Source organism: Mustelus asterias, chromosome 5, assembly GCF_964213995.1.
Source record: "Mustelus asterias chromosome 5, sMusAst1.hap1.1, whole genome shotgun sequence".
NCBI lineage: Eukaryota > Metazoa > Chordata > Chondrichthyes > Carcharhiniformes > Triakidae > Mustelus > Mustelus asterias.
Window position 1 is genome coordinate 22128348 of NC_135805.1, and position 22886 is coordinate 22151233.

The following is a 22886-nucleotide window of genomic DNA, read 5'->3' on the forward strand; positions in this document are numbered from 1 at the left end:
CTTACTGAAGTCCATGTAGACAACATCCACTGCCCTACCCTCATCAATCATCTTTGTCACTTCCTCGAAAAACTTGATCATGTTCGTGAGACACGACCTCCCCTTCACAAAACTAGGTTGCCTCTCACTAATGCGTCCACTTATTTCCAAGTGGGAATAAATCCTGTCTTGAAGAATCCACTCCAATAATTTCCCTACCACTGATGTAAGGCTCACCGGCCTGTAATTACCTGGATTATTCTTGCTACCCTTCTTAAACAAAGGAACAACATTGGCTATTCTCCAATCCTCTGGGACCTGTAGCCAGTGAGGATACAAAGATTTCTCTCAAGGCCCCAGCAATTTCCTCCCTTGCCTCTCTCAGTATTCTGGGGTATATCCCATCAGGCCCTGGAGACTTGTCTACCTTAATGTTTCTCAAGAACCCCAATACCACCTCCTTTTTGATCTCAACATGACTCAAGCTACACATCCTTTCCCAGACTCATCATCCACCAAGTCCTTCTCTTTGGTGAATACCGACGCAAAGTACTCATTTAATACCTCGCTCATTTCCTCTGGCTCTACACATAGATTCCCTCCCTTGTCCAAGTTGGACGAAATTCAGGCTATGTGGCAGGCAAAGAAATATGTTATTCGTTGCATCAAATTGTGAAAATCTAATAGCGTTAGGGACTTTTGAATCAATGTAACTTTGATAAGTAGAGCCAATGTTTCGAGTCTCGATGACCCTTTGGCTCTGACGAAGTTTCATCTAGACTCAAAACGTTGGCTCTATTCTCTCCCGGTAAGTAGTCTCATCACACCAGATTAAAGTCCAACAGGTTTATTTGGTAGCACAAGTCACTAGCTTTCGGAGTGCTGCTCAGGTCAATCTATTCTCTCCCCACAGCTGCTGTCAGACCTGCTGAGACTTTCCAGCTATTTGTTCCAGCTATCCGGGCTAATTGTTCCTTGTTTCTCGTTTCAAGGCTTCATTCTATGATCATCTTGCTGGTGCCAGTACAGAGCGAGACTGCGGATAGTTGGGAACCTGTCTCGGGGGCAGGGAATTCATATGGTGTTCGTGGAAGTGGAAATGAATAGGGTTGGGAAGCATTTTCCGATCAGGGCCAGTGTGATCTCCTGGACTCGTTTCGATCGCCTCAGGGGGTCGGAGAGGAATTTCCCAGATTTTTTTTCCCCATATTGGCCCTGGGGTTTTCACTCTGGGTTTTCGCCTCTCCCTGGAGATCACATGGTCTGGAAGGGGGGGGTGGGGGTGGGGGTGAGTTAATAGGTTGTGATGAACAAAGCATCGTAGCTGTGAGGGACAGCTCGGTGGATAGGATATTGGTATGTAGATAGGCTGGAAAATTGGGCGGGGATCCTGGATTCAGGATTCAATCCTGGGCCGGGGAGCGGCGCGGGCTTGGAGGGCCGAAGGGCCTGTTCCTGTGCTGTATTGTTCTTTGTTGTTCATTCTCTGTTTTTGTTTCAGGTTCCAGCATCCGCAGTAGTTTGCTTTTAACTTTGATAATTGCTGGCTACTTTTAGCTGGCTACTTTCAGAGTCCAGAGAAACAATCAAGTTTTGGTTTCATTTAGGTGAACGATCCATAAATTTGGATTTGTTTGTGATGACTTTTTACATGGGTTATTCCACAATAATATGCTGTGTTTATTTTGAAATTTTCATTCAAGCATTATTTTTCTTTTTCCTTTACAGTGCACTTGGTGGGACCTCCGCTCTCCATATCCCACCATTTCCAAGTGGTGGTTGTCTCATTGATTATGTGCCACAAGTTTGCCAATTACTCACCAACAAGGTAATACAAAGAAAAACAAGATTCAGTTCATTATTCAATTATATGTAACCTTGGTTAGACCGCACCTGTAGACCGTACTCTGTGCAGTTTTGGTCCCCTTACCTGAGGAAGGATATTATTATCATAGAGCAAGTGCATTAATAGTTCACCAAATCTGTTCCCAGGATAGTGGAACTGTCCTATGAGGTGAGATTGGGGAAACTGCGCCTGTCATTCTCTAGTTTCAAATAACGAGGGGTGATCTCATTGAAACTTTGAAAAGGGATAGACAGGGTAGATGCAGGTAAGATGTTTCTCCTGGTTGGGAAGTCTAGAATAAGGGGGAAGCCATTTAGGACCGAGATGAGGAGAAAGGTTTTACTCAGAGGGTTGTGAATCTTTGGAATTCTCTACCCCAGAGGGCAGTGCAAGATCAGTCATTGAGTATGCTTGAAGTAGAGAGTAAGGAGTCTAACAACACCAGGTTAAAGTCCAACAGGTTTATTTGGTAGCAAACGCCACTAGCTTTCGGAGCGCTGCTCCTTCATCAGGTGAGTGGGAGATCTTCCACTCACTGCATTGCAGCCTAATGCCGCTATTCTTTGAGGGATGTTACTGTGGTGGGCCAGTTGGAAACCACATGCTAAATGTATAACACCTACCATAGAATAAATTATTACGGTTTCTGTAATAATGTTAGTACACTTTTAACCACCGATGTTTGCGTTTAACATTTGTTAATAAACCCTCGCAATTTTCTAAGGGCAAACAGGCTCTGCTAGCACCAGTCAGTAAGCAATCACAAAAGTAATGTTGCTCTGCCGACAATCATCTGGTCTATGTTCAGCACCACGTAGTAAACAGTGTGATTAAGATTAGAAATCTATGTGTAGGTATTTAAGCTCATGCATCTGGCAGATGCTTTGTGCCATCATTATGTTTTTATGCTACACAAATATAAGTTTAAGGCCAGACAGGGCAGATAAGATAAAAGACTGTCTACAATAGATCTTCTAGTTGAGATAAAATGTCAAAATGAACGCCAGTAGAAAACTAATTAAACAGTAGTTCGGGTGGAATTTTCTGCTTCCGCCAACAGCAGGAATCATGGAACCAGCTATCTGTCACACAAGCTGCTGCCCAGACGTTGGAGCCAGTCAAGACATGGTGGGGTGTGCCACTTCCTGCCTGCCCCACCACGAGATACAAAATGCTCCTCACAGCAGCATAATTCATGAGCTGAACAGCGCAAGATCTCACGTACTCAGCCGCCCCAGTCTCCAGCAGAAGTCACTCTAATTTTCACTTCCACCATCAGACTTCATCTCTGGAACAGAAAATTCTGCCCAAAGTACTTAAAGGGATAATCTCACCTCAGATGACTGAAATTTAAAGTTAACATATCCTACAGTATGCCATACCAATATCTACCTTCTAAAAGTAATCCTTTTCCTGATTTATTTTTTCTCTTTTCTAAATTAAAATCAAGTCCCAGTGAAGGTAAGCCTTTTTTTGAAGCTGTTTGTAATTTTGCTCAAATACAGCCCAAAGAAAAAATAGTTCAAATCAATTCTGTCTGGCTAGGGATAAATTAAATAGAAGGATTAGCTGGAAATAATTAATTGTTGTTCCGAAAAAGCTGGTAGCCAGTAAAAGTGACCATGATTGTTATAAAAATCCAATTGGTTCACTAATTTCCTTTAGGGAAGGAAACCTTATTGAGTCTGGTCGACATGTGATTCCAGTCCCACATGTGGTTAACTCTTAACTGAAGTGGTCTACCTTGCTACTCAAATCATTTACCACAAGGACTGGCAGCGATTCAAGACAAAGGTGCATCATTGTAAGGGAATGAAGGATGGGCAATGCCAGCCTTGCAAATTCCAAAAATGAATAATTTTTAAAAGTATGCAGAAATTACTTGCTTTGAATGCAGTGGAAGCATTTGCTTCTCATCGGTGTAGCAAGTCATTACAGTATGATTAAGATTAGTTTGCCACAGAAGAAATATTGAACAGTAATACAAAAACACATTTAAATCAGGTTCATATATGTGGTTTGTTTCTGGCAGGGCAGTTACTTCAGTCATAAAAGGGTAGAACAAGAAACGACTATTGGTTCATGATGCCCACTCCATTTACAGACAGAATACCATTTGGCCTATCATAAATTCTACTCCAGTTGTTTGCAATCATTGCATACAGTAACACCAAAATAGATAACTTGTTCGATCAAGTCTTATGCTGTTGTTTTTTCTCCACATGAGCCTGTTAGTCTAATCTCACTCTCCTGCTTACTCCTCATAATTCTTTGTTCAAAAGGAATTTATGGATTCTGCTTGGACGGTAGTTTGCTTAACAAATGTACATTCAAACATCTGTGCAGATTTTTCTCTCTATCCCACTCCTTTTTCTTTATGTTCATCACAAACTTGTCGTCTTGCTACTACCTTACTAACCTGTGGAATTAAGCCATCATACTAATGCTCACCTACTTTACAACTTTTACCTTGGTTAATGTAGCAGCAGCCAGAAACTTCATGAGTGGAGATGTAATCACTTTGACGATACTTAACCTCACTAACGTCAACCCTTTTGAAACTCAGATCCATGCATTTTCTAAAAAAGTAATTCAACTGTTTTTACTTAGAATTTGTTCCACATGAGGGGAGAGACACAAAAGGGCCCAGAGGGGCAATTTTTTCACACAGAAGGTGGTGAGTGTCTGGAACAAGCTACCAGAGGTAGTAGTGAAGGCGGATACAATTTTGTCTTTTAAAAAGTGTTAGACAGTTACATGGGTAAGGTGGGTATAGAGGGATATGGGCCAAATGCGGGCAATTGGGACTAGCTTAGGGATTTTTTAAAAAAGGGCGGCATGGACTAGTTGGGCCGAAGGGCCTGTTTTCATGCTGTAAACCTCTATGACTCTATACCTCATACTGTGGCATTTGGGCATAATCATAGAATCCCTATAGTACCGAAGGAGGCCATTTGGCCCATCGAGTCTGTACCAACCACAATCAGACACAGGCCCTATTCTTTCTTCATACTGTTTATTTTCTACTTGTATGCTGTTGTTTATTTTCCAGTTCAAATTTAAGGAAATACTATTTTACCCAGTTTAAAAAAAACATAGGCTTCAACACACCACAACATGCCTCTTGAGTTTTATCTGTCATTTATATTAATGATTTGGATGAGAATATAGGAGGCATGGTTAGTAAGTTTGCAGATGCCACTAAGATTGGTGGCATAGTGGACAGTGAAGAAAGTTATGTCCGATTGCAACGGGATCTTGATCAATTGGGCCAGTGGGCTGACGAATGGCAGATGGAGTTTAATTTAGATAAATGCTAGGTGATGCATTTTGGTAGATTGAACCAGGGCAGGACTTACTCAGTTAATGGTAGGGAGTTGGGGAGAGTTACAGAACAAAGCGACCTAGGGCTACATGTTCATAGCTCCTTGAAAGTGGAGTCACAGGTGGACAGAGTGGTGAAGAAGGCATTCGGCATGCTTGGTTTCATTGGTCAGAACATTGAATACAGGAGTTGGGACGTCTTGTTGAAGTTGTACAAGACATTGATAAGGCCACACTTGGAATACTGTGTACAGTTCTGGTCACCCTATTATAGGAAAGATATTATTAAACTAGAAAGAGTGCAGAAAAGATTTACTAGGATGCTGCCAGGACTTGACGGTTTGTGTTATAAAGGGAGGCTGGATAGACTGGGACTTTTTCTCTGGAGCATAGAAGGCTGAGAGGTGATCTTATAGAGATCTATAAAATAATGAGGGGCACAGATCAGCTAGATAGTCAATATCTTTTCCCAAAGGTAGGGGAGTCTAAAACTAGAGGGCATAGGTTTAAGGGGAGAGATACAAAAGTGTCTAGACGGACAATTCTTTCACAGAGAGTGGTGAATGCCTGGAACAAGCTGCCAGAGGTAGTAGTAGAGGTGGGTACAATTTTGTCTTTTAAAAAGCATTTAGACAGTTACATGGGTAAGATGGGTATAGAGGGATATGGGTCAAATGTGGGCAATTAAAAGGGCGGCATGGGCAAGTTGGCTGAAGGGCCTGTTTCCATGCTGTAAACTTCTATGACTCCAATTAAAAACAAGCCTGGAAGTGTGTGATGCTGCCATTTTGTGCAAAATGAATCTCCTTCCTTACATTTCTCACCACAGTGAGCACAACAAGTTTTAAACACACAAAGAATATTAAATCATGGAATGGATATAAATCTTAAGGTTAATATTTTTCTTCAAATAATTACCATATCTCCAAATTTGCAATTGCTGTCCTCATTTGTCATCTTAATATCTTACCTATTTTAATTTGCATTTGTTTTTGCTTTATTTAAACCAAGGTGCAGTACATCATTCAGGGTTACCACAGACGAAGAGAGTACATTGCAGCCTTTCTGAGCCACTTTGGAACGTAAGTTTATATTTGGATTCCATCAATTGTTACCACAGAATAATCTAAGCAAAGTCTTTACAATTGTGACAAAAGGTACCTTTGATTTGATTTGATTTATTAATGTCACATGTATTAGTATACAAAAGTCTGAGGTCACATACCAACTGACTCAAAAACAGCTTCTTCCCTGCTGCTATCAGACTTTTGAATGGACCTACCTCATATTAAGTTGATCTTTCTCTACATCCTAGCAATGACTGTAACACTACATTCTGCACCCTCTCCTTTCCTTCCCTATGTACGGTACGCTTTGTCTGTATAGCGCGCAAGAAGCAATACTTTTCACTGTATACTAATATGTGACAATAAATCAAAACCAATTAGTAGGGTCTAAAGGTCCTGCACCCTGAGTCTACCTACCAAACTCTTTTGTAATTTTAAAGTAATTTATTAGGTGACTCCTTGGTCTTCCTCATTTTTTTCCTGGTGGTTTAATCTCAGGGTTCTGATGTCATTCCTGTAAATCTGTTTTGCACCCTTTATATTGCTTTGATTCTGTGGTACTAATTTTCCTTTTCTTTTCCAGAGGTGTTGTGGAGTATGATGCTGAAGGATTCACCAAACTTACATTATTACTAATGTGGAAGGACTTCTGTTTTTTAGTTCACAGTAAGTTTTTTTTATATAGAAAAGTGGCATGTGGTTGTGAGTGTTTAGGAATGCTGGAGTGGCTTGAACAGTTTATGCCAAAGAATTCCATCTTTTTATTCTTTCGTGGGATGTGGGCATCGCTGACTAGGCCAGCATTTATTGTACATCCCAAACTGCAGCACGGTAGCACAGTGGTTAGCACTGCTGCCTCACAGCGGCAGGGACCTGGGTTCGATTCCCGGCTTGAGTCACTGTCTATGTGGAGTTTCCCCGTGTCTGTGTGGGTTTCCCCCGGGTGCTCCAGTTCCCTCCCACATTCTGAAAGATGTGCTGGTTAGGTGCATTGACCCGAACAGGCGCCGGAATGTGGCGACTAGGAAAATTTCACAGTAACTTCATTGCAATGTTAATTGTGCGTTACTTGTGACTAATAAATAAACTTTAACTTTAAGTGCCCTTGGGAAGGTGATGGTGAGCTGCCGTTTTGAACCGCAGTCCATGTGTAGGTACACTCACAGTGTAACCAGATTGGCCGGCAGCTCTGTAAAATGGATTTCCACCCCAGATGGGTGGGCAGTTAACGTAAAATGACTGTGGGGCAGTTGGCTCTTTGGTGGAGGGGCTCCCTAGTGACTCTTTAGTCGAGGTGGGGGGTAGGCGACAAATTGGCATCCCGTACAATCTAGCTCAATGTTTTAGGTCGATGATCTTTCATCGCAACCGGGAAAATATAAAAATGTTTTAAGCAATGGGTAGGTGGGAAAAGGGATGAAAGGAAGATTTGTGATAGGGTGGAAGACAGGAGTTATTAAGTAACAGAAGAATTAGCCTTAAAAAGTCAAAGAAAATGATAATGGATAAAGAACAGAAACAAAAGATGTGCCTACAGCGGGTGTAACTGCTGTCTGAAAGCAAAGTTATGAGAAAAACCAAAACATGCGACGAAAAGGAACCACAATTTGGGGCGGAGATTATAATCTGAAATTGTTGAACTCAACAAATATTGAGTCCGGAAGGCTGTAAAGTGCCGAATCGAAAGGTACTGCCACACCTGCTTAGTATTTTCTGTTTTTATTTCAGATTTCCAGCATTTGCAATATTTCTTTTGTTGCTCTGAAACACATGTACTTAACCTAATCATAAAATTTCAGTGATCAATTCAATTGCTTCCTGCTTTTGTAAAATATACTTTTAATTCTAGGCCGGAATTCTCTGGCCGTTCACGCCGGCGGGATTCTCTGGTCCCGCTGGCAGGGCACTCACTGCCACGGGTTTTCCGGCAGCGTGCAGTGACTTCAATGGGCATTCCCATTCACAGCAGCAGTACCAGAGGATCCCACTGCAAGTGATCAGCAGGCCCACGCCGCCACCAATAAACACGCCAGACGGAGGCCGGGAATCTCGCCTATTACTTCCTGTATTTCATCTCTTCACAGATCTTCCTTTTGCCCATTTTCCCACTTGCACAAAAGCAATCGCATTTGTAACTTTTCTTAGTTGTCATCATGTCACATTGGGCTGGGTTTTACGGGGCACCATATTATTGAGACCCTCTCCCATCCGAGCCCCTCAAAAGTGTTAATTCTGTTTTTCTCCCCACAGATGCTGCCGGACCTGCTGAGTTTTTGCAGCACTTTCTGTTTTAATTGGCAGAAATAATTTGTTATTTTGTTTAAAACTGTTGCAGTTTTGAATTTAGGTTTCTGTTTGAAATAGAAGGAAAGTGATTTAAAAGTTACAGTTTTACATAAATTGTCTGTATTTAAGGCCAGCATCGTTCTGGAACTGAACAGTATTTACTGTTCAAGGCTGTGCTTACAATGTAGAGCTACCAATCTGAGACTGGCAAAAGACTTAATTCTAACCTAGCAGTATCTAATTTATGCTCGGAGAGTCCCATATGTTTCTCCATGTCCAGCTAATTAATTGTAACCGTTTTAACAGAAAGTTTTAAAAACCTGCTTTAACACAGCACTCGGCTTACAGACCCAGTAGTGTCAAACCCAAGTTTGAGACACAGGCTGTCTCAGAGTACTCCGCTCTGGAATCAGGAAGAGACCTCACTCTGAGTTTATGAGAGGGCACATTTTCCCCAACCCTTTCCCTACATAGTGAAGAACAGTGTGGCAAGGAATTTGTCATGAGTTACTGCCACCATTAACTAGTGGGGGCTAGACACAGAAAGGCTGCCCAGAAGAACTGAGGCCTAATTTAACTGGCATGTGCATGCCAATAATATTGTGCTATTTTAATCAAGGGTCCAACTAAGGGTCATATTGTCTCCAACACATCAGCAAAAAGCTGACTGCATCTGGGATCCTGGCCACAGGATGCCTGGGTAAGTTCAATATTTATCAATTTTTAATTGGCCCCACAAGAATATCTTGGGTTTCCCTTGGCCCAGGCTTTCTATCAGTAATGCAAACCTTGAGCATTTCTCCAGTTCTCCTCCCTGCCTCCATTTCTATTCTTTGTCGGGACCATTTCTCTGTGTTCTAGGCAGCCAGGCCCCTGTGAAATTTGGTTTTGGGTGGGAGACAGTTCTTGGAAATCTTAAATAGATTAAGAGTAAAAGTCTCAGGTTTGCCCTTGCTTTGGCCTTCAGTACGCTAATTCCTGCCCCCGGGTTAAGGCTTACGGCTACTATTGCTACAGATGGAATATCGCTCTAAACTTTATTGTCATTTTTGTTTCTTCCACACGAAGTCATTGTATTAAACTGGAACATTTTTATCCAATCAGGACAACAATGACTATAAACTATGGCACGAATTTTCATCTGGAATGCGGGGACTGGGAATTAGGAAAATTCCCAGCTTGGCCTTCCCACTTGAGGTGAAGTGCCCGGAAAGTCAAGATCTTCATTGCTGACCTGGGAGGAAGCTTGGAGCCTTCGTCCCAGATCAAATATAAAGTCCCAAGTCCCTACGGTCCCCATCGTCCCCTATGCCAAGTCATGGCATTCCACCCACCGCTCATGCTCCTTATGTTAAGCAATGGCACTTCAATGCCAATTGGCCCAATGTATAACGCATAGAATCAATGACCCCTATGGTGATGGTTGGATGTGTAAAAAAAAATTTTTTGAGGTAATTTATTCATTCATTCATTACTTTCCACAATGTTTATAAAAAAGGTCTTTGCACTACAAGGCCATAGAATTGTCATTATTCAGACCCATTAAAGAACTAATAACAGAAGCATCAAATCCATGAACCCACTTAATCATGTGTAGATCAACATTATGAAATTGACCACAGAGATTAGAAACCCAGAGCTGTCAATCAAACAATCTTTTCTCTGGGATGCAGCTGTTTCAACAAGAGTAATAGATGTCTGGACTTTCAGCCAAGCATGCGGGACAAGAGGGGTTATGGGATGGGGGGGTATTTCCTTGGCATGGGGGCATGAGAAGTACCTTTGGAACTTATCTTTTGCAAGGGGTTTACGACTGAACCACAGCTCTTTAAAAACCTGGCCTTGTTTCCATCAAAACTGCAGAGCGGTAGGACCTGGCTATTTCGGCAATGGAGCCAGCCAGATCAGGAGTGCCACAGTCATAATCATAGAGTTTTACAGCATAGCAAGAAGCCCTTTGGTTCATCGTGTCTGTGATGGCCGTCAAAGACCTATTCTAATCTGTTTTCCAGCACTTGACCTGTAGCCTTGTATGCTGTGGCATTTCAAGTGCTCTTCTAAATACTTCTTAAATATTGTGAGGGTTCTCACCTCTACTACCCTTTCAAACAGTGAGTTCCAGATTCTCACCATCCTAAGTTGTTCAAAAGTATTCTGAGAGACAGGATCTACAGGCATTTAGAGAGGCAAGGACTGATTCGGACAGTCAGCATGGTTTTCTGAATGAAAATCATGTCTTACAAATTTGATTTAGTTTTTTGAAGGGGGAAATCAAGAAGGTAGATCAGGGCAGTGCAGTTGATGTTGCCTACATGGAGTTTAGCAAGGCCTTTGACAAGGTATCGCATGGTAGGTTGTTGCATAAGGTTAAATCTCACGGGATCCAGGGTGCGGTAGCCAAATGGATACAAAATTAGCTTGATGACAGAAGACACAGGGTGGCTGTAGAGTGTTGTTTTTCAAACTGGAGGCCTGTGACCAGCGGTGTGCCCCAGGGTTCAGTGCTGGGTCCATGTTATTTGTCATTTATATTAATGATTTGGACGAGAATTTAGGAGGCATGGTTAGTAAGATTGGTGGCATAGTGGACCATGAAGAAGGTTATCTAAGATTGCAATGGGATCTTGATCAATTGGGCCAGTGGGCTGACGAATGGCAGATGGAGTTTAATTTAGATAAATGCGAGGTGATGCATTTTGGTAGATTGAACCAGGGCAGGACTTACTCAGTTAATAGTAGGGAGTTGGGAAGAGTTATAAAACAAAGAGATCTAGGGATACAGGTTCATAGCTCCTTGAAAGTGGAGTCACAGGTGGACAGAGTGGTGAAGAAGGCATTCGGCATGCTTGGTTTCATTGGTCAGAACATTGAATACAGGAGTTGGGACGTCTTGTTGAAGTTGTACAAGACGTTGGTAAGGCCACACTTGGAATGCTGTGTACAGCTCTGGTCACCCTATTATAGAAAGAATATTATTAAACTAGAAAGAGTGCAGAAAAGATTTACTAGGATGCTGCCGGGACTTGATGGTTTGATTGATTTGCTCAATAGACTGGGTCTTTTTTCTCTGGAGCCTAGGAGGGTTAGAGGTGATCTTACAGAGGTCTATAAAATAATGAGGGGCACAGATCAGTTAGATAGTCAATATCTTTTCCCAAAGGTAGGGAAGTCTTAAACTGACGGCATAGGTTTAAAGTGAGAGGGGAGGGATACAAAAGGGTCCAGAGGGGCAATTTTTTCACACAGAGGGTGATGAGTGTCTGGAACAAGCTGCCAGAGGTAGTTGGTACAATTTTGTCTTTTAAAAAGCGTTTAGACAGTTACATGGGTAAGATGGGTACAGAGCGATATGGGCCAAATACGGGCAATTGGGACTAGCTTAGTGGTTTTTTTTAAAAAAGTGAAGGCATGGACAAGTTGGGTCAAGGGCCTGTTTCCATGCTGTAAACCTCTATGACTCTATGATCCTCTGGATGAAAAAGTTTTTTTCTTGACTCCCCTATAAATCTCCTGCCCCTTTTTTAAAATCGATGCCCCCGGTTATTGAACCCTCTACTAAGGGGAAAAGCTTTTTCCGATCTACCATATCTTTGTCCTTCATAATTTTGTACACCTCAATCTGGTTCCCCCCTCAGCCTTCTCTGCTCTTAAGGAAAACAACCCCAACTTGGCCAGCCTCTCTCCATTGCTGAAACGCTCCAGCCCAGGCAACATCCTGGTGAATCTCCTCTGCACCCTTTCCAGTGCAACCACATGCCGATGGGAACTAGCCCGCACCCTTTAAATGCAACCCCAAAAAACCATACAGCCCAGAAATGAGGCTGAGAATCCCGGAATCGGGACCTGCCTGCTGTTTTGAAAGGGCTCCCGCGTCACCCTAACCTGGTTAAAATGCAGCCCTGTGTATCTCAAACATCCAGTTCCTTGTATAATTCTCTGACACTGCTTAACTTTAAAATCATTGTTGTTTATTTTGTACAACCATACTATGCTATATGACATTACACACTTTTATAAATTGTGTTTTGATCTGTTTGCCTGGGAGCAAAGTATGTTGTCAGCAAACTACCTTGAACCTGATAAACTAGGGTGGGACTGAAGTATTTTCCGAATAGGTTTCCAGTTTATGAATCCTTACGTACCCAAAGTTCTTGATAACCTGAGGACAGAAATGGTTTTAAACAACATAATTCTAGGTAGGAAACATTATGAAAGCTAACGTTGGTTCAGCAAAACTGATTTGATTTCTATCTCTGTGTGGAAGATAACGTTTCAAGATTTGTGCAGTAGTTGCACTTTTTATATTCACCAACAACTTTCAAAATCATTCAACTCTGCAAACAAATTTCACAAGCTTTGTGCTAAAACAAATCCTACTCTCAATTAACACAGCCCTCTTTAATTTGTCATTCAACATATTACATTAAATCTGTAACTATATTTTGGAGCCATATACATAGCATGTTTTTAGCAAGTAGTACGTTACCTAATTTATGCAAATTATTTAATTTTAAGCAGTTCGGAGCGGCACGGTGGCACAGTGGTTAGCACTGCTGCCTCACAGCGCCAAGAACCCGGGTTCAATTCCACACTGTCTGTGTGGAGTTTGCACATTCTCCCCATGTCTGCATGGGTTTCCTCCGGGTGCTCCGGTTTCCTCCCACAGAACAAAGATGTGCAGGTTAGGTGGATTGGTCATGCTAAATTGCCCCTTAGTGTCAGGGGAACTAGCTCGGGTAAATGTATGGGGTTATGGGAATAAGGCCTGGGTGGGATTGTGGTCGGTTCAGACTCAATGGGCCGATTAGCCTCCCTCTGTATTGTAGGGATTCTATGGATTCGCTATGACCTTTGGGCAGCACGGTGGCACAGTGGTTAGCACTGCTGCCTCACAGCACCAGGGACCTGGTTCGATTCCGGCCTCGGGTCATTGTCTGTGTGGAGTTTGCACATTTTCCCCGTGTCTGCATGGGTTTCCTCCGGGTGCTCCAGTTTCCTCCCAGTGTGAAAGATGTGCGAGTTAGGTTGATTGGCCATGCTAAATTAACCATAGTGTCAGGGGGACTAGCAGGGTAAACATGTGGGGTTACGGGAATAGGGCCTGGGTGGGATTGTGGTTGGTGCAGACCTGATGGGCCGAATGGCCTCCTTTTGCACTGTAGGGATTCTATGATGACTCTATGATATATAAGGGATTTACTTCATCTTGGGTGGTAGCGAATCAGTAACCTGTTTTACACTCCACTCAATTTTCTTTTGCATTACATTTTCCTTCAGAATTCAGAGCCTTACTCATAATAAATGATTACGTATTTCCCCTTGTCGAAGACTGGCTATGCGAGGTTGAATAAACTAGGATTGTTTTCACTAGAAAGACGGAGCTGAGGGGAGACCTGATAGAGGTCTACAAAATTATGAGAGGCATAGACAGGGTGGATAGTCAGAGGCTTTTTCCCAGGGTGGAAGTGTCAATTACAAGGGGGACAGGTTCAAGGTGAAAGGGGGAAATTTAAGGGAGATATGCAGAGGAAGTTTTTCATGCAGAGAGTGCTGCCAGAGGAGATGGTGGAAGCAGGCACATTAGCAACTTTTAAGAGGCATCTGAATGGGTATGTGAATAAGGAAAGAGTAGAGGGATACGGACCAAGTAAGGGCAGAAGGTTTTTAGTTTAGTTTGGGCATCAGGATCAGCACAGGCTTGGAGAGCCATGTGCTGTACTTTTCTTTGTTCTTTGTTCTCAACATGCCTCAACGAATCCCCAGTGGCACCATGGCCCTGATGGCAAAGTTACACCTTGACCTCTCCCCCGTCCTCCTTTTAGGACTCTCTCTTTTCAGTCGTTTATCTCTTAATTCCTTGTTGTATAGCAGCCTACTCAAAATTTCTCCCTTTGATATTGCTCCTGTCTATTCGTGCTCTTCATTAATAGAGATTCAATCTCATGGAGATGAGTGGAGGGGGGCAGTTATGAGTTGGCAGGCAGTTGACATTGGGCTATAAGGAGACTTAGAAGGTGGGTGGAGGTTCATGGGTTGGCATGGAGGGTATGAGGATCCTTTGGCGGTGGGTGAAGTGGCATGGGTTGGTATAGAAGATAAGAGGGGCCACTGGGGTTAGGTGGAGCAGAATGTGTTGACATGGGGGCTTGGGAGTGGGTGTGGAACATAGGTTGACAGGAGTTGCCAAATATAGGGAGTGGGTAGGGAGTGAAGACTAGAGGGCCTAATATTTAACAACGCAACTGGGATAAAGTCTAAGACAATCGAGGCAGCCCTCTTAGTTGGCCTGCCTGGGCATTCAGCAGCCCCAGTGGTCACTTGGGAAATTTCCAGCTACCCACCTCTAAAATGAAAATCCAGGCTATTATCTGAAGTTTATATTCAAAATGCCCATTTAGGGGCTTCCCATCATGTGGGGGCGGGGTGGCAGTATAGCTGTATTGCAGTAGAGGGATGGGTGGGGGGATGCACCTGCCTTTTGCGTGGGGGTGGGGCTGTTCGGGTCACTCTGATGCCTGCATGGTGTGGTGGTGGGGAGGGTGACCCATGCATTATGTTGGGGGGAAGGTTGCCCTTCTGTGGTCGAGGGTTGGGTGTTTTCCCCATCTCTGCCGAGGGGATCCTGATGTCCTGGGGGAGGAGTGCCTTTAACTTAATTTGAGATCGGGGCGCCCTTTGAAAACAGCATTTGAAACCTGATCTCTGTGGAGTCGGCCTTGCTGCTATCTTTAGGCCCCTGGAACACCCCCATACTTTATTTTGACAAAGTGTCAGAAGATCTGGAGAGAAAACATGGCTGTCTCTCTGGGGAGAAACACACCGGTTTCCAGTCAGAACCTGACACTTCGCCATATTTTTGGAAAATTCCACCCTTTATCTTTATCTTATTCATTGTCCAGCCCTGTGTAACTACCCTTACTAGGTGAACTCTTAACTCTCCAATAATAACTTGAAAATTTCTGCAAATGGTTTTTGTTCTCACTCCTCCATTGTCACTTTGGGAATCCCCAAAAAATCCTTGGCCCCCTCCTTTTCATTTCTGTGTTTTGACATCAGTTGCAGGCATGGGGTCAACTTTCACGTAATGAGATAATAGGGCAGATTAAAGTCAAAGAGGTAGGCTTTAAGGAGAAAAGACAGTTAGAAGTTCAGGGAGGGAATTCCAGAGTTTAGGGGCTTGGCAGCTGAAGGTAAAGCTGGCAGTGGTGGAGAGATTGAATTAAAATAATATCCAGAACTAGTAAAGTATAAACATCTAGGAGAGTTGTGGGGGTGGAGTTTACAGAGATGTGAAGGATCACGGCCACGGAGAAATTTCAAAGCAAGAAAATAATTTTAAAATCAAGGCTTTGCTTAACTGGAAGTCTTTGTCGGTAAGCAAATACAGGATGATGGTGGATAGGGATGGCATGGTGGCAGAGTGGTTAGCACTGCTGCCTCACAGCACCAAGGACCCGGGTTCAATTCCCGGCTTGGGTCGCTGTCTATGCGGAATCTGCATGTTCTCCCTGTGTTTGTGTGAGTTTCCTCCAGGTGCTCCGGTTTCTTCCCACAGTCCGAAAGACGTATTGGTTAGGGGTGCATTGGCCGTGCTAAATTGTCCCTCAGTGTAGCCAAGCAGGCACTGGAGTGTGGCAACTAATAGATTTTCACAGTAACTTCATTGCAGTGTTAATGTAAGTCTATTTGTGACACTAATAAATAAACTTTAAAACTTAAAACATAGTGTGAGTTAGGACATGCGCAGCAAGGTTTTGGATAACCTCAAGTTTATGGAGAGAGAGACTAGTCAAGTTTAGAGGTGGCAAAGGTAACAAATTGAGGACTTCAGCAGCAGATGGTCTGAGATATGGGCAATGTTGCGGAGGTGGAACTAGATGGTTTTAATGTTGGAGAGGATATGTTGGTGGAAGCTCATCTCAGAGTCAAGTCTGGCACCAACATTACAGTCCACAGAAAGTCAACATGGACTCAATAGGCCAAATGGCCTTCTATGCCGTCATGACTCTGAGTGGGTGACAGTACGCTGCTAATAATCTCTACAACAAATGGGTATTCTGTAAATGGGAATGATTAGTTTGATAATTTATTGTTATTGTGTAGTGACATAAAAGTGAATTTAGATTAGAGTATTCTGTTTGCCTTTAATGTAGTCCATCAGTTCAAGTATTATTTATTTGTGTTGCCTAGTGTTTCCCTATTAAAAAATTTTTAGTTTTATCCGAACAAAATGTTGGCAGGGCATCTTGTACTAGACAACTTGAAGGGACGTTTACTGCAGGTTTCTGCCAGTTTCCACACACATTCTTGCTGCAGATTTAACAGTATTTGTGCTTGTGATTAAGAAAGCAAAATTGTTTTGCATTATTTTACAGTCTTAAAATGACTTCAATTTTATGAAACCAAATCTTTTAGCAATTGGGTAAAAAAAAATAGAAAAACCTCAAAATTGTGAAGACGTAGTTTTTAAAAAGTAGAAATTCTTTTGCACTCTCCCGTCCAACCACAAGTGATTACATTTATTCCACCTATATTTAGAGGGAGTATTTGGTAAGTGTCTGGCTTCCACATTTTGAGTTAGTTGATTCACCACTAATCATGATATGAAACTGAATTTCAAAAATAAGTTACATTAGGAAGTGTAAGGTGCTAGTGATGTCTGCAGTTATAATAGGGAGACATGTCAATTAATGGAATTTAATTCTGCTCTTTGCTTTTTTACACAGTAACAATATAGCTGATATTAGTAGACCATTTGATGTCTGTGTCATCCAACGCAGTTTTATAAATCCTCTTTGCTAACCCCTTTGCTGGTTTCATTTGTTTAGAATGATACCAAGTTTTGTTAGTTAGTTTGTCTGTTTTGCTTCCTATTATATCATTAATTTATTTTTTTGGATGTCAGTAATTCAAATACAAGTCAAATATTGAATCACCCTTGCTTCTTTTCAGAAGCACTTCCAGCTACTTTTAGCTGAGTAATTAGGATAATCTGAGGTGCATAATTTTCCATAGTTGTTTTCCATGATGATCCAGATCAGCTGGAATATACTTTCACGTATCCATGAGAGATCCATCTGTCTGATACTGAAAGCGACTCCTCATTCATTCACCCAATTAAACTAGTCTGGCACTGTCTTTACAGTAAACATATATTCTGCTGCATGGACAGCTATGTAATCAACAAACACTGCTCCTAGAAAGGGACAAGTTGCTAATAGGTTTTTTTGATAGATTTGAGAATGTCTGTGGTGTTCTGCCACTAAATATGCAAACTCTTTCCATAAAAATTGGTCTTCTTTCATAACTAAAAAAGTTATGTGGACTAAAAAAGTGGCTTTTTTAATATAGCGAGGCAAGGTTATTGGCCGCTTTTTAACCTCAACTTCGCCTATCTGCCTTTTCACCTTATCTTGACTTCTTACAGTATCTTTCATTCTCTCTCCAGAAATGTAAAATTGGGTTGAATTTTACGATTTTTTTTCAGTGTTGTCTCGGCAGGCAAAGTGAATACAGCTAGCCAGCTGCCTTGCCAGATTTTCCCACCAAACTTTCAAAAACTTTGGTAAAGAAATGGAAGTAGTGCCAATGAAATAAATGCTGTTTTGGGACTCCCATTGCATTCTCTGCCCCCCTCCGCCAAAAACAGGATCAGAAAATCACCCCCAGTGGGTCATTCCCTCTTCTACAAAGCAGTCATTATTTTCTCAAATTCCATTCTTACTCCTCGCCTCCTAAAATTTTAATTTGTGTCTTCTGGTATTTAAATCTTTTCCCCTGCATTTATAAACTCCAGAAACTGGCATTGAGTTGAAATTGTATTGCCAGACTGATATGTTCCTCTAATCCCATCTACAAACTGTGAGGTATGGTCACATTAAATGTGTTGCAGACAACATTAACAGACATTGAGAACAAACGATTGGGACAAACAGTAATATGCTGGGCAGGTTAATTACAACAAAGAATTACCCTACAGCACTTTAGATGTAGCTGGCTCCTTCACCTGATGTAAACGTTGTCCTTGGTGAACTTTCACTGGTATAAAATCCCCCGCCGCTCACTTTGTAATTGTCCTCTATTCGATGAAACATTTTGGCATCCTTACAGATGTTAAATTGGAGAGATATTATCAAGGAAACTGTCTGTTACAGGTTATGAAAAATTTTACTCATACAGAACATAGAACTGAACAGCACAAGAACCGGCCCTTCGGCCCACAATGTTGTGCCGAACATGGCGCCAAACAAACATGACACCAAATGTATAATATTTTGAAAGGAGGAAATATATTAAATAATGCTTTGAGACTCCTAAAAGCCCCAAAGGTGTCTTGTAAGACTATAGGGTGGAATTTTGCGAGATTGATTTTAAGTGTCCAGCTAGCGTGAAAATGGAAGAGTTCCTAATCCATTTTTTTGGATGCGTTTTCACGCCCAATCTTATGCACTTAGCCATTGAAAATATGGACTAGACTGTTTCTTGCTGCTGCAGGCAGTGGGTTGGGCTTAATTTGCCAGACAGCCTGCAGAGGGAGCTATTGCACATGCGCAATTCCAACAGCTGGGGTCTGACAATCAGAAAGAGAGCTCAGGCCCCTGCTGCTGCAGGCAGTCTCAACACAGCCACCCTACCGTCCCACAATTGTGGAGCTTGTGGCCAATCCCAAGCACCACATCGCCTGAGATGCCGCCCCTGTTGCCCAGATTGATCGCGTCATCCCCCCGCCCCCCCACTCATCGCGTTGCAGAGTGGCAGCAGGCCCCCCTTCAGGCCCTACACAAATTAGCTTCCACATATACCTATGAGTCACTACACTTCAAAAGAAGTGAGCAGTGCCAAGGTGTCCATTGGGCATTGCCCAGGTGGCAGGCTGGCCTCAATGGTCTCCGGTTCCACCGGCGAGGCCAACACGACTATCCCCCGTTCCTCCAGGCGAGGCCATAAAGACAAGTGAGCCCAGACACGTGAGCGCTAGGCTCACTAAGCAGATGTAAATTAAGATTATAATAAATTAATATAATTTATTCAGCGCCCTGCCCATTTCCAGCAAGAGGCTGACCTCCCTGGAAATCCAGCTCTCTTAAAATTGCGAGAGCCGAGAAATTGGGCATGATCCTGATTTCTCGGCTCTCGTGTGATTTTACCGGCCAGTTCCACCCATCAGTGGTCAGGGCTAGCCGGTAAAATCCCGACCACCTTGGTTTATTTCAACGCCAGACATCTTTGAAGATGTACTGCTTCATGATTCGGTTGACAATTTTGGGTATACCTTTGATAATTGTGAGGCTTATTTTAGTTCGATAACCTAAATAACTTTATTGTGGGGCGGTACGTGGGGTGGCACAGTGGTTAGTACTGCTGCCTCACAGCTCCAGGGACCCGGGTTCAATTCTGGCCTCGGGTCACTGTCTGGAGTTTGCACGTTCTTCCCGTGTCTGCGTGGGTTTCCTCCGGGTGCTCCAGTTTCCTCCCACAGTCCGAAAGATGTGCTGGTTAAGTGGATTGGCCACGATAAATTCTCCCTCAGTGTACCCGAACAGGCGCCGGAGTGTGGAGACTAGGGGATTTTCACAGTAACTTCATTGCAGTGTTAATGTAGAACATAGAAAAACTACAGCAAAAAACAGGCCCTTCGGCCCCACAAGTTGTGCCGAACATATCCCTACCTTTTAGGTCTACCTATAACCCTCCATCTTATTAAGTCCCATGTACTCATCCAGGAGTCTCTTAAAAGACCCTATTGAGTTTGCCTCCACCACACTGACGGCAGCCGATTCCACTCACCCACCACCCTCTGTGTGAAAAACTTCCCCCTAACATCTCCCCTACCTACCCCCCAACACCTTAAACCTGTGTCCTCTCGTAGCAGCCATTTCCACCCTGGGAAAAAGCCTCTGAGAGTCCACCCGACCTATGCCTCTCAACATCGTATATACCTCTATTAGGTCTCCTCTCATCCTACGTCTCTCCAAGGAGAAAAGACCGAGCTCCCTCAGCCTATCCTCATAAGGCATGCCACTCAATCCAGGCAACATCCTTGTAAATCTCCTCTGCACCCTTTCAATCTTTTCCACATCCTTCCTGTAATGAGGCGACCAGAACTGAGCACAGTACTCCAAGTGGGGTCTGACGAGGGTCTTATATAGCTGCATCGTTATCCCCGGACTCCAAAACTCAATCCCTCGATTGATAAAGGCCAGCATACGATACGCCTTCTTAACCACCTCCTCCACCTGCGGGGCCGATTTTAGAATCCTATAGACCCAGACCCAATGTCCTTCTGATCCTCTACAGTCCTAAGAGTCTTTCCCTTAATATTGTACTCCTTCATTGCTGGGAGTTTTCTATAGGCTGCCCAATAGTAACAGGGAGTTGGAGGAGCAGATAGGGAAACAGATCCAGGAGAGTTGCAATAATAACAGAGTTGTTGTGATGGGAAACTTTAATTTCCCAAACATAGATTGGAATAGCCCGAGGGTAAGGGGATTGGATGGGGAGGAGTTCGTTAGGTGTGTTCCGGAGGGTTTCCTGACACAGCATGTGGACAAGCCTACAAGCGGAGAGGCTGTACTTGATCTGATACTGACCAATGAGCCTGGACAGGTGTCAGATCTCTCAGTGGGAGAGCATCTTGGGGATAGCGTTCATAACTCTATCTCCTTTATGCTTGCATTGGAAAAAGAGAGGATCAGGCAAGCTAGGAAAGCGTTTATATGGAGTAAGGGGAAATATGAAGACATAAGGGAGCAAATTAGAGGAGTAAATTGGAAGGAGGTATTCTCAGGGAAATGTACTGAAGAGAGGTGGCAGTTTTTCAAGGAATGTCTGTCTAGAGTTCTACAGGACAACGTTCCGAGCAGACAGGGAGGAGTTGGTAGGTTAAAGGAACCGTGGTGCACAAAAGCTGTGCGGGACCTAGTCGAGAAGAAAAGGAAAGCGTACAAAAGGTTCAGAGAGCTTGGCGAAGATAGGGATCTAGATGAATATAAGGCTTGTAGGAAGGGACTAAAGAAGGAAATTCGGAGAGCCAGGAGGGGTCACGAGAAGGCCTTGGCAGGTAGAATTAAGGAAAACCCTAAGGCGTTTTATAAATATGTGAAGAGTAAAAGGATGAGACGTGAAGGAATAGGGCCTATAAAAGGTGAAGGCGGGAAAATCTGTACGGAACCAGTAGAAATGGCAGAGGTGCTTAATGAGTATTTTGCCTCGGTTTTCACAGAGGAGAAGGACCTGGGTGGATATACTGCAGGCTTGCGGTGGACTGAAAAGATTGTCTTTGTGGACTTTAACAAAGAGGTTGTGCTGGAATCTTTGTATGGCATCAAGATAGATAAGTCGCCGGGTCCGGATGGGATGTACCCCAGGATACTGCGGGAGGCGAGGGAAGAGATTGCAAAGCCTCTGGCGATGATCTTTGCGTCGTCGATGGAGACGGGAGAGGTGCCGGAGGATTGGAGGATTGCGGATGTGGTTCCTATTTTCAAGAAGGGGAATAGGGATAGCCCAGGAAATTACCGACCGGTGAGTCTAACCTCAGTGGTTGGTAAGCTGATGGAGAAGATACTGAGGGACAAGCTTTATGAGCATTTAGAGAGGTTTAGTATGCTCAAGAATACTCAGCATGGCTTTGTCAAAGGCAGATCGTGCCTTACGAGCCTGGTGGAGTTCTTCGAAAATGTGACTAAACACATTGACGAAGGGAAAGCGGTAGATGTGGTTTATATGGATTTTAACAAGGCGTTCGATAAGGTCCCCATGCAAGGCTTCTAGAAAAAGTGAGAGGGCATAGGATCCAAGGGGCTGCTGCCCTGTGGATCCAGAACTGGCTTGCCCAAAGGAGGCAGAGAGTGTGTATAGATGGGTCTTTTTCTAAATGGAGGTCGGTCACCAGTGGAGTGCCCCAGGGATCTGTTCTGGGACCCTTGCTGTTTGTCATTTTCATAAATGACCTGGATGAGGAAGTGGAGGGATGGGTTGGTAAGTTTGCCGACGACACAAAGGTTGGTGGGGTTGTGGATAGTCTGGAGGGATGTCAGAAGTTACAGAGGGACATAGATAGGATGCAAGACTGGGCAGAGAAGTGGCAGATGGACTTCAACCCAGATAAATGCGTAGTGGTCCATTTTGGCAGGTCAAATGGGATGAAGGAGTACAATATTAAGGAAAGACTCTTAGTACTGTAGAGGATCAGAAGAACCTTGGGGTCCGGGTCCATAGGTCTCTAAAATCGGCCCCGCAGGTGGAGGAGGCGGTTAAGAAGGCGTATGGTGTGCTGGTCTTTATCAATCGAGGGAATGAGTTTTGGAGTCCGGGGATAATGATGCAGCTATATAAGACCCTCGTCAGACCCCACTTGGAGTACTGTGCTCAGTTCTGGTCGC

At 43.4% G+C, this 22886-nt stretch overlaps 1 protein-coding gene across 5 annotated transcripts in view; it reads left to right on the plus strand.

The window, feature by feature from the left end:
* babam2 (BRISC and BRCA1 A complex member 2) overlaps nucleotides 1–22886 on the plus strand; it is a 166218-nt gene that overhangs the window by 132412 nt on the left and 10920 nt on the right. For all 5 annotated transcript variants that reach the window (XM_078212245.1, XM_078212247.1, XM_078212248.1 and 2 more), the window contains exons 8-10: nucleotides 1708–1807; nucleotides 6161–6231; nucleotides 6800–6882. In XM_078212245.1, the coding sequence (XP_078068371.1) occupies nucleotides 1708–1807; nucleotides 6161–6231; nucleotides 6800–6882 (254 nt within the window). The remainder of the gene's footprint in view (nucleotides 1–1707; nucleotides 1808–6160; nucleotides 6232–6799; nucleotides 6883–22886) is intronic.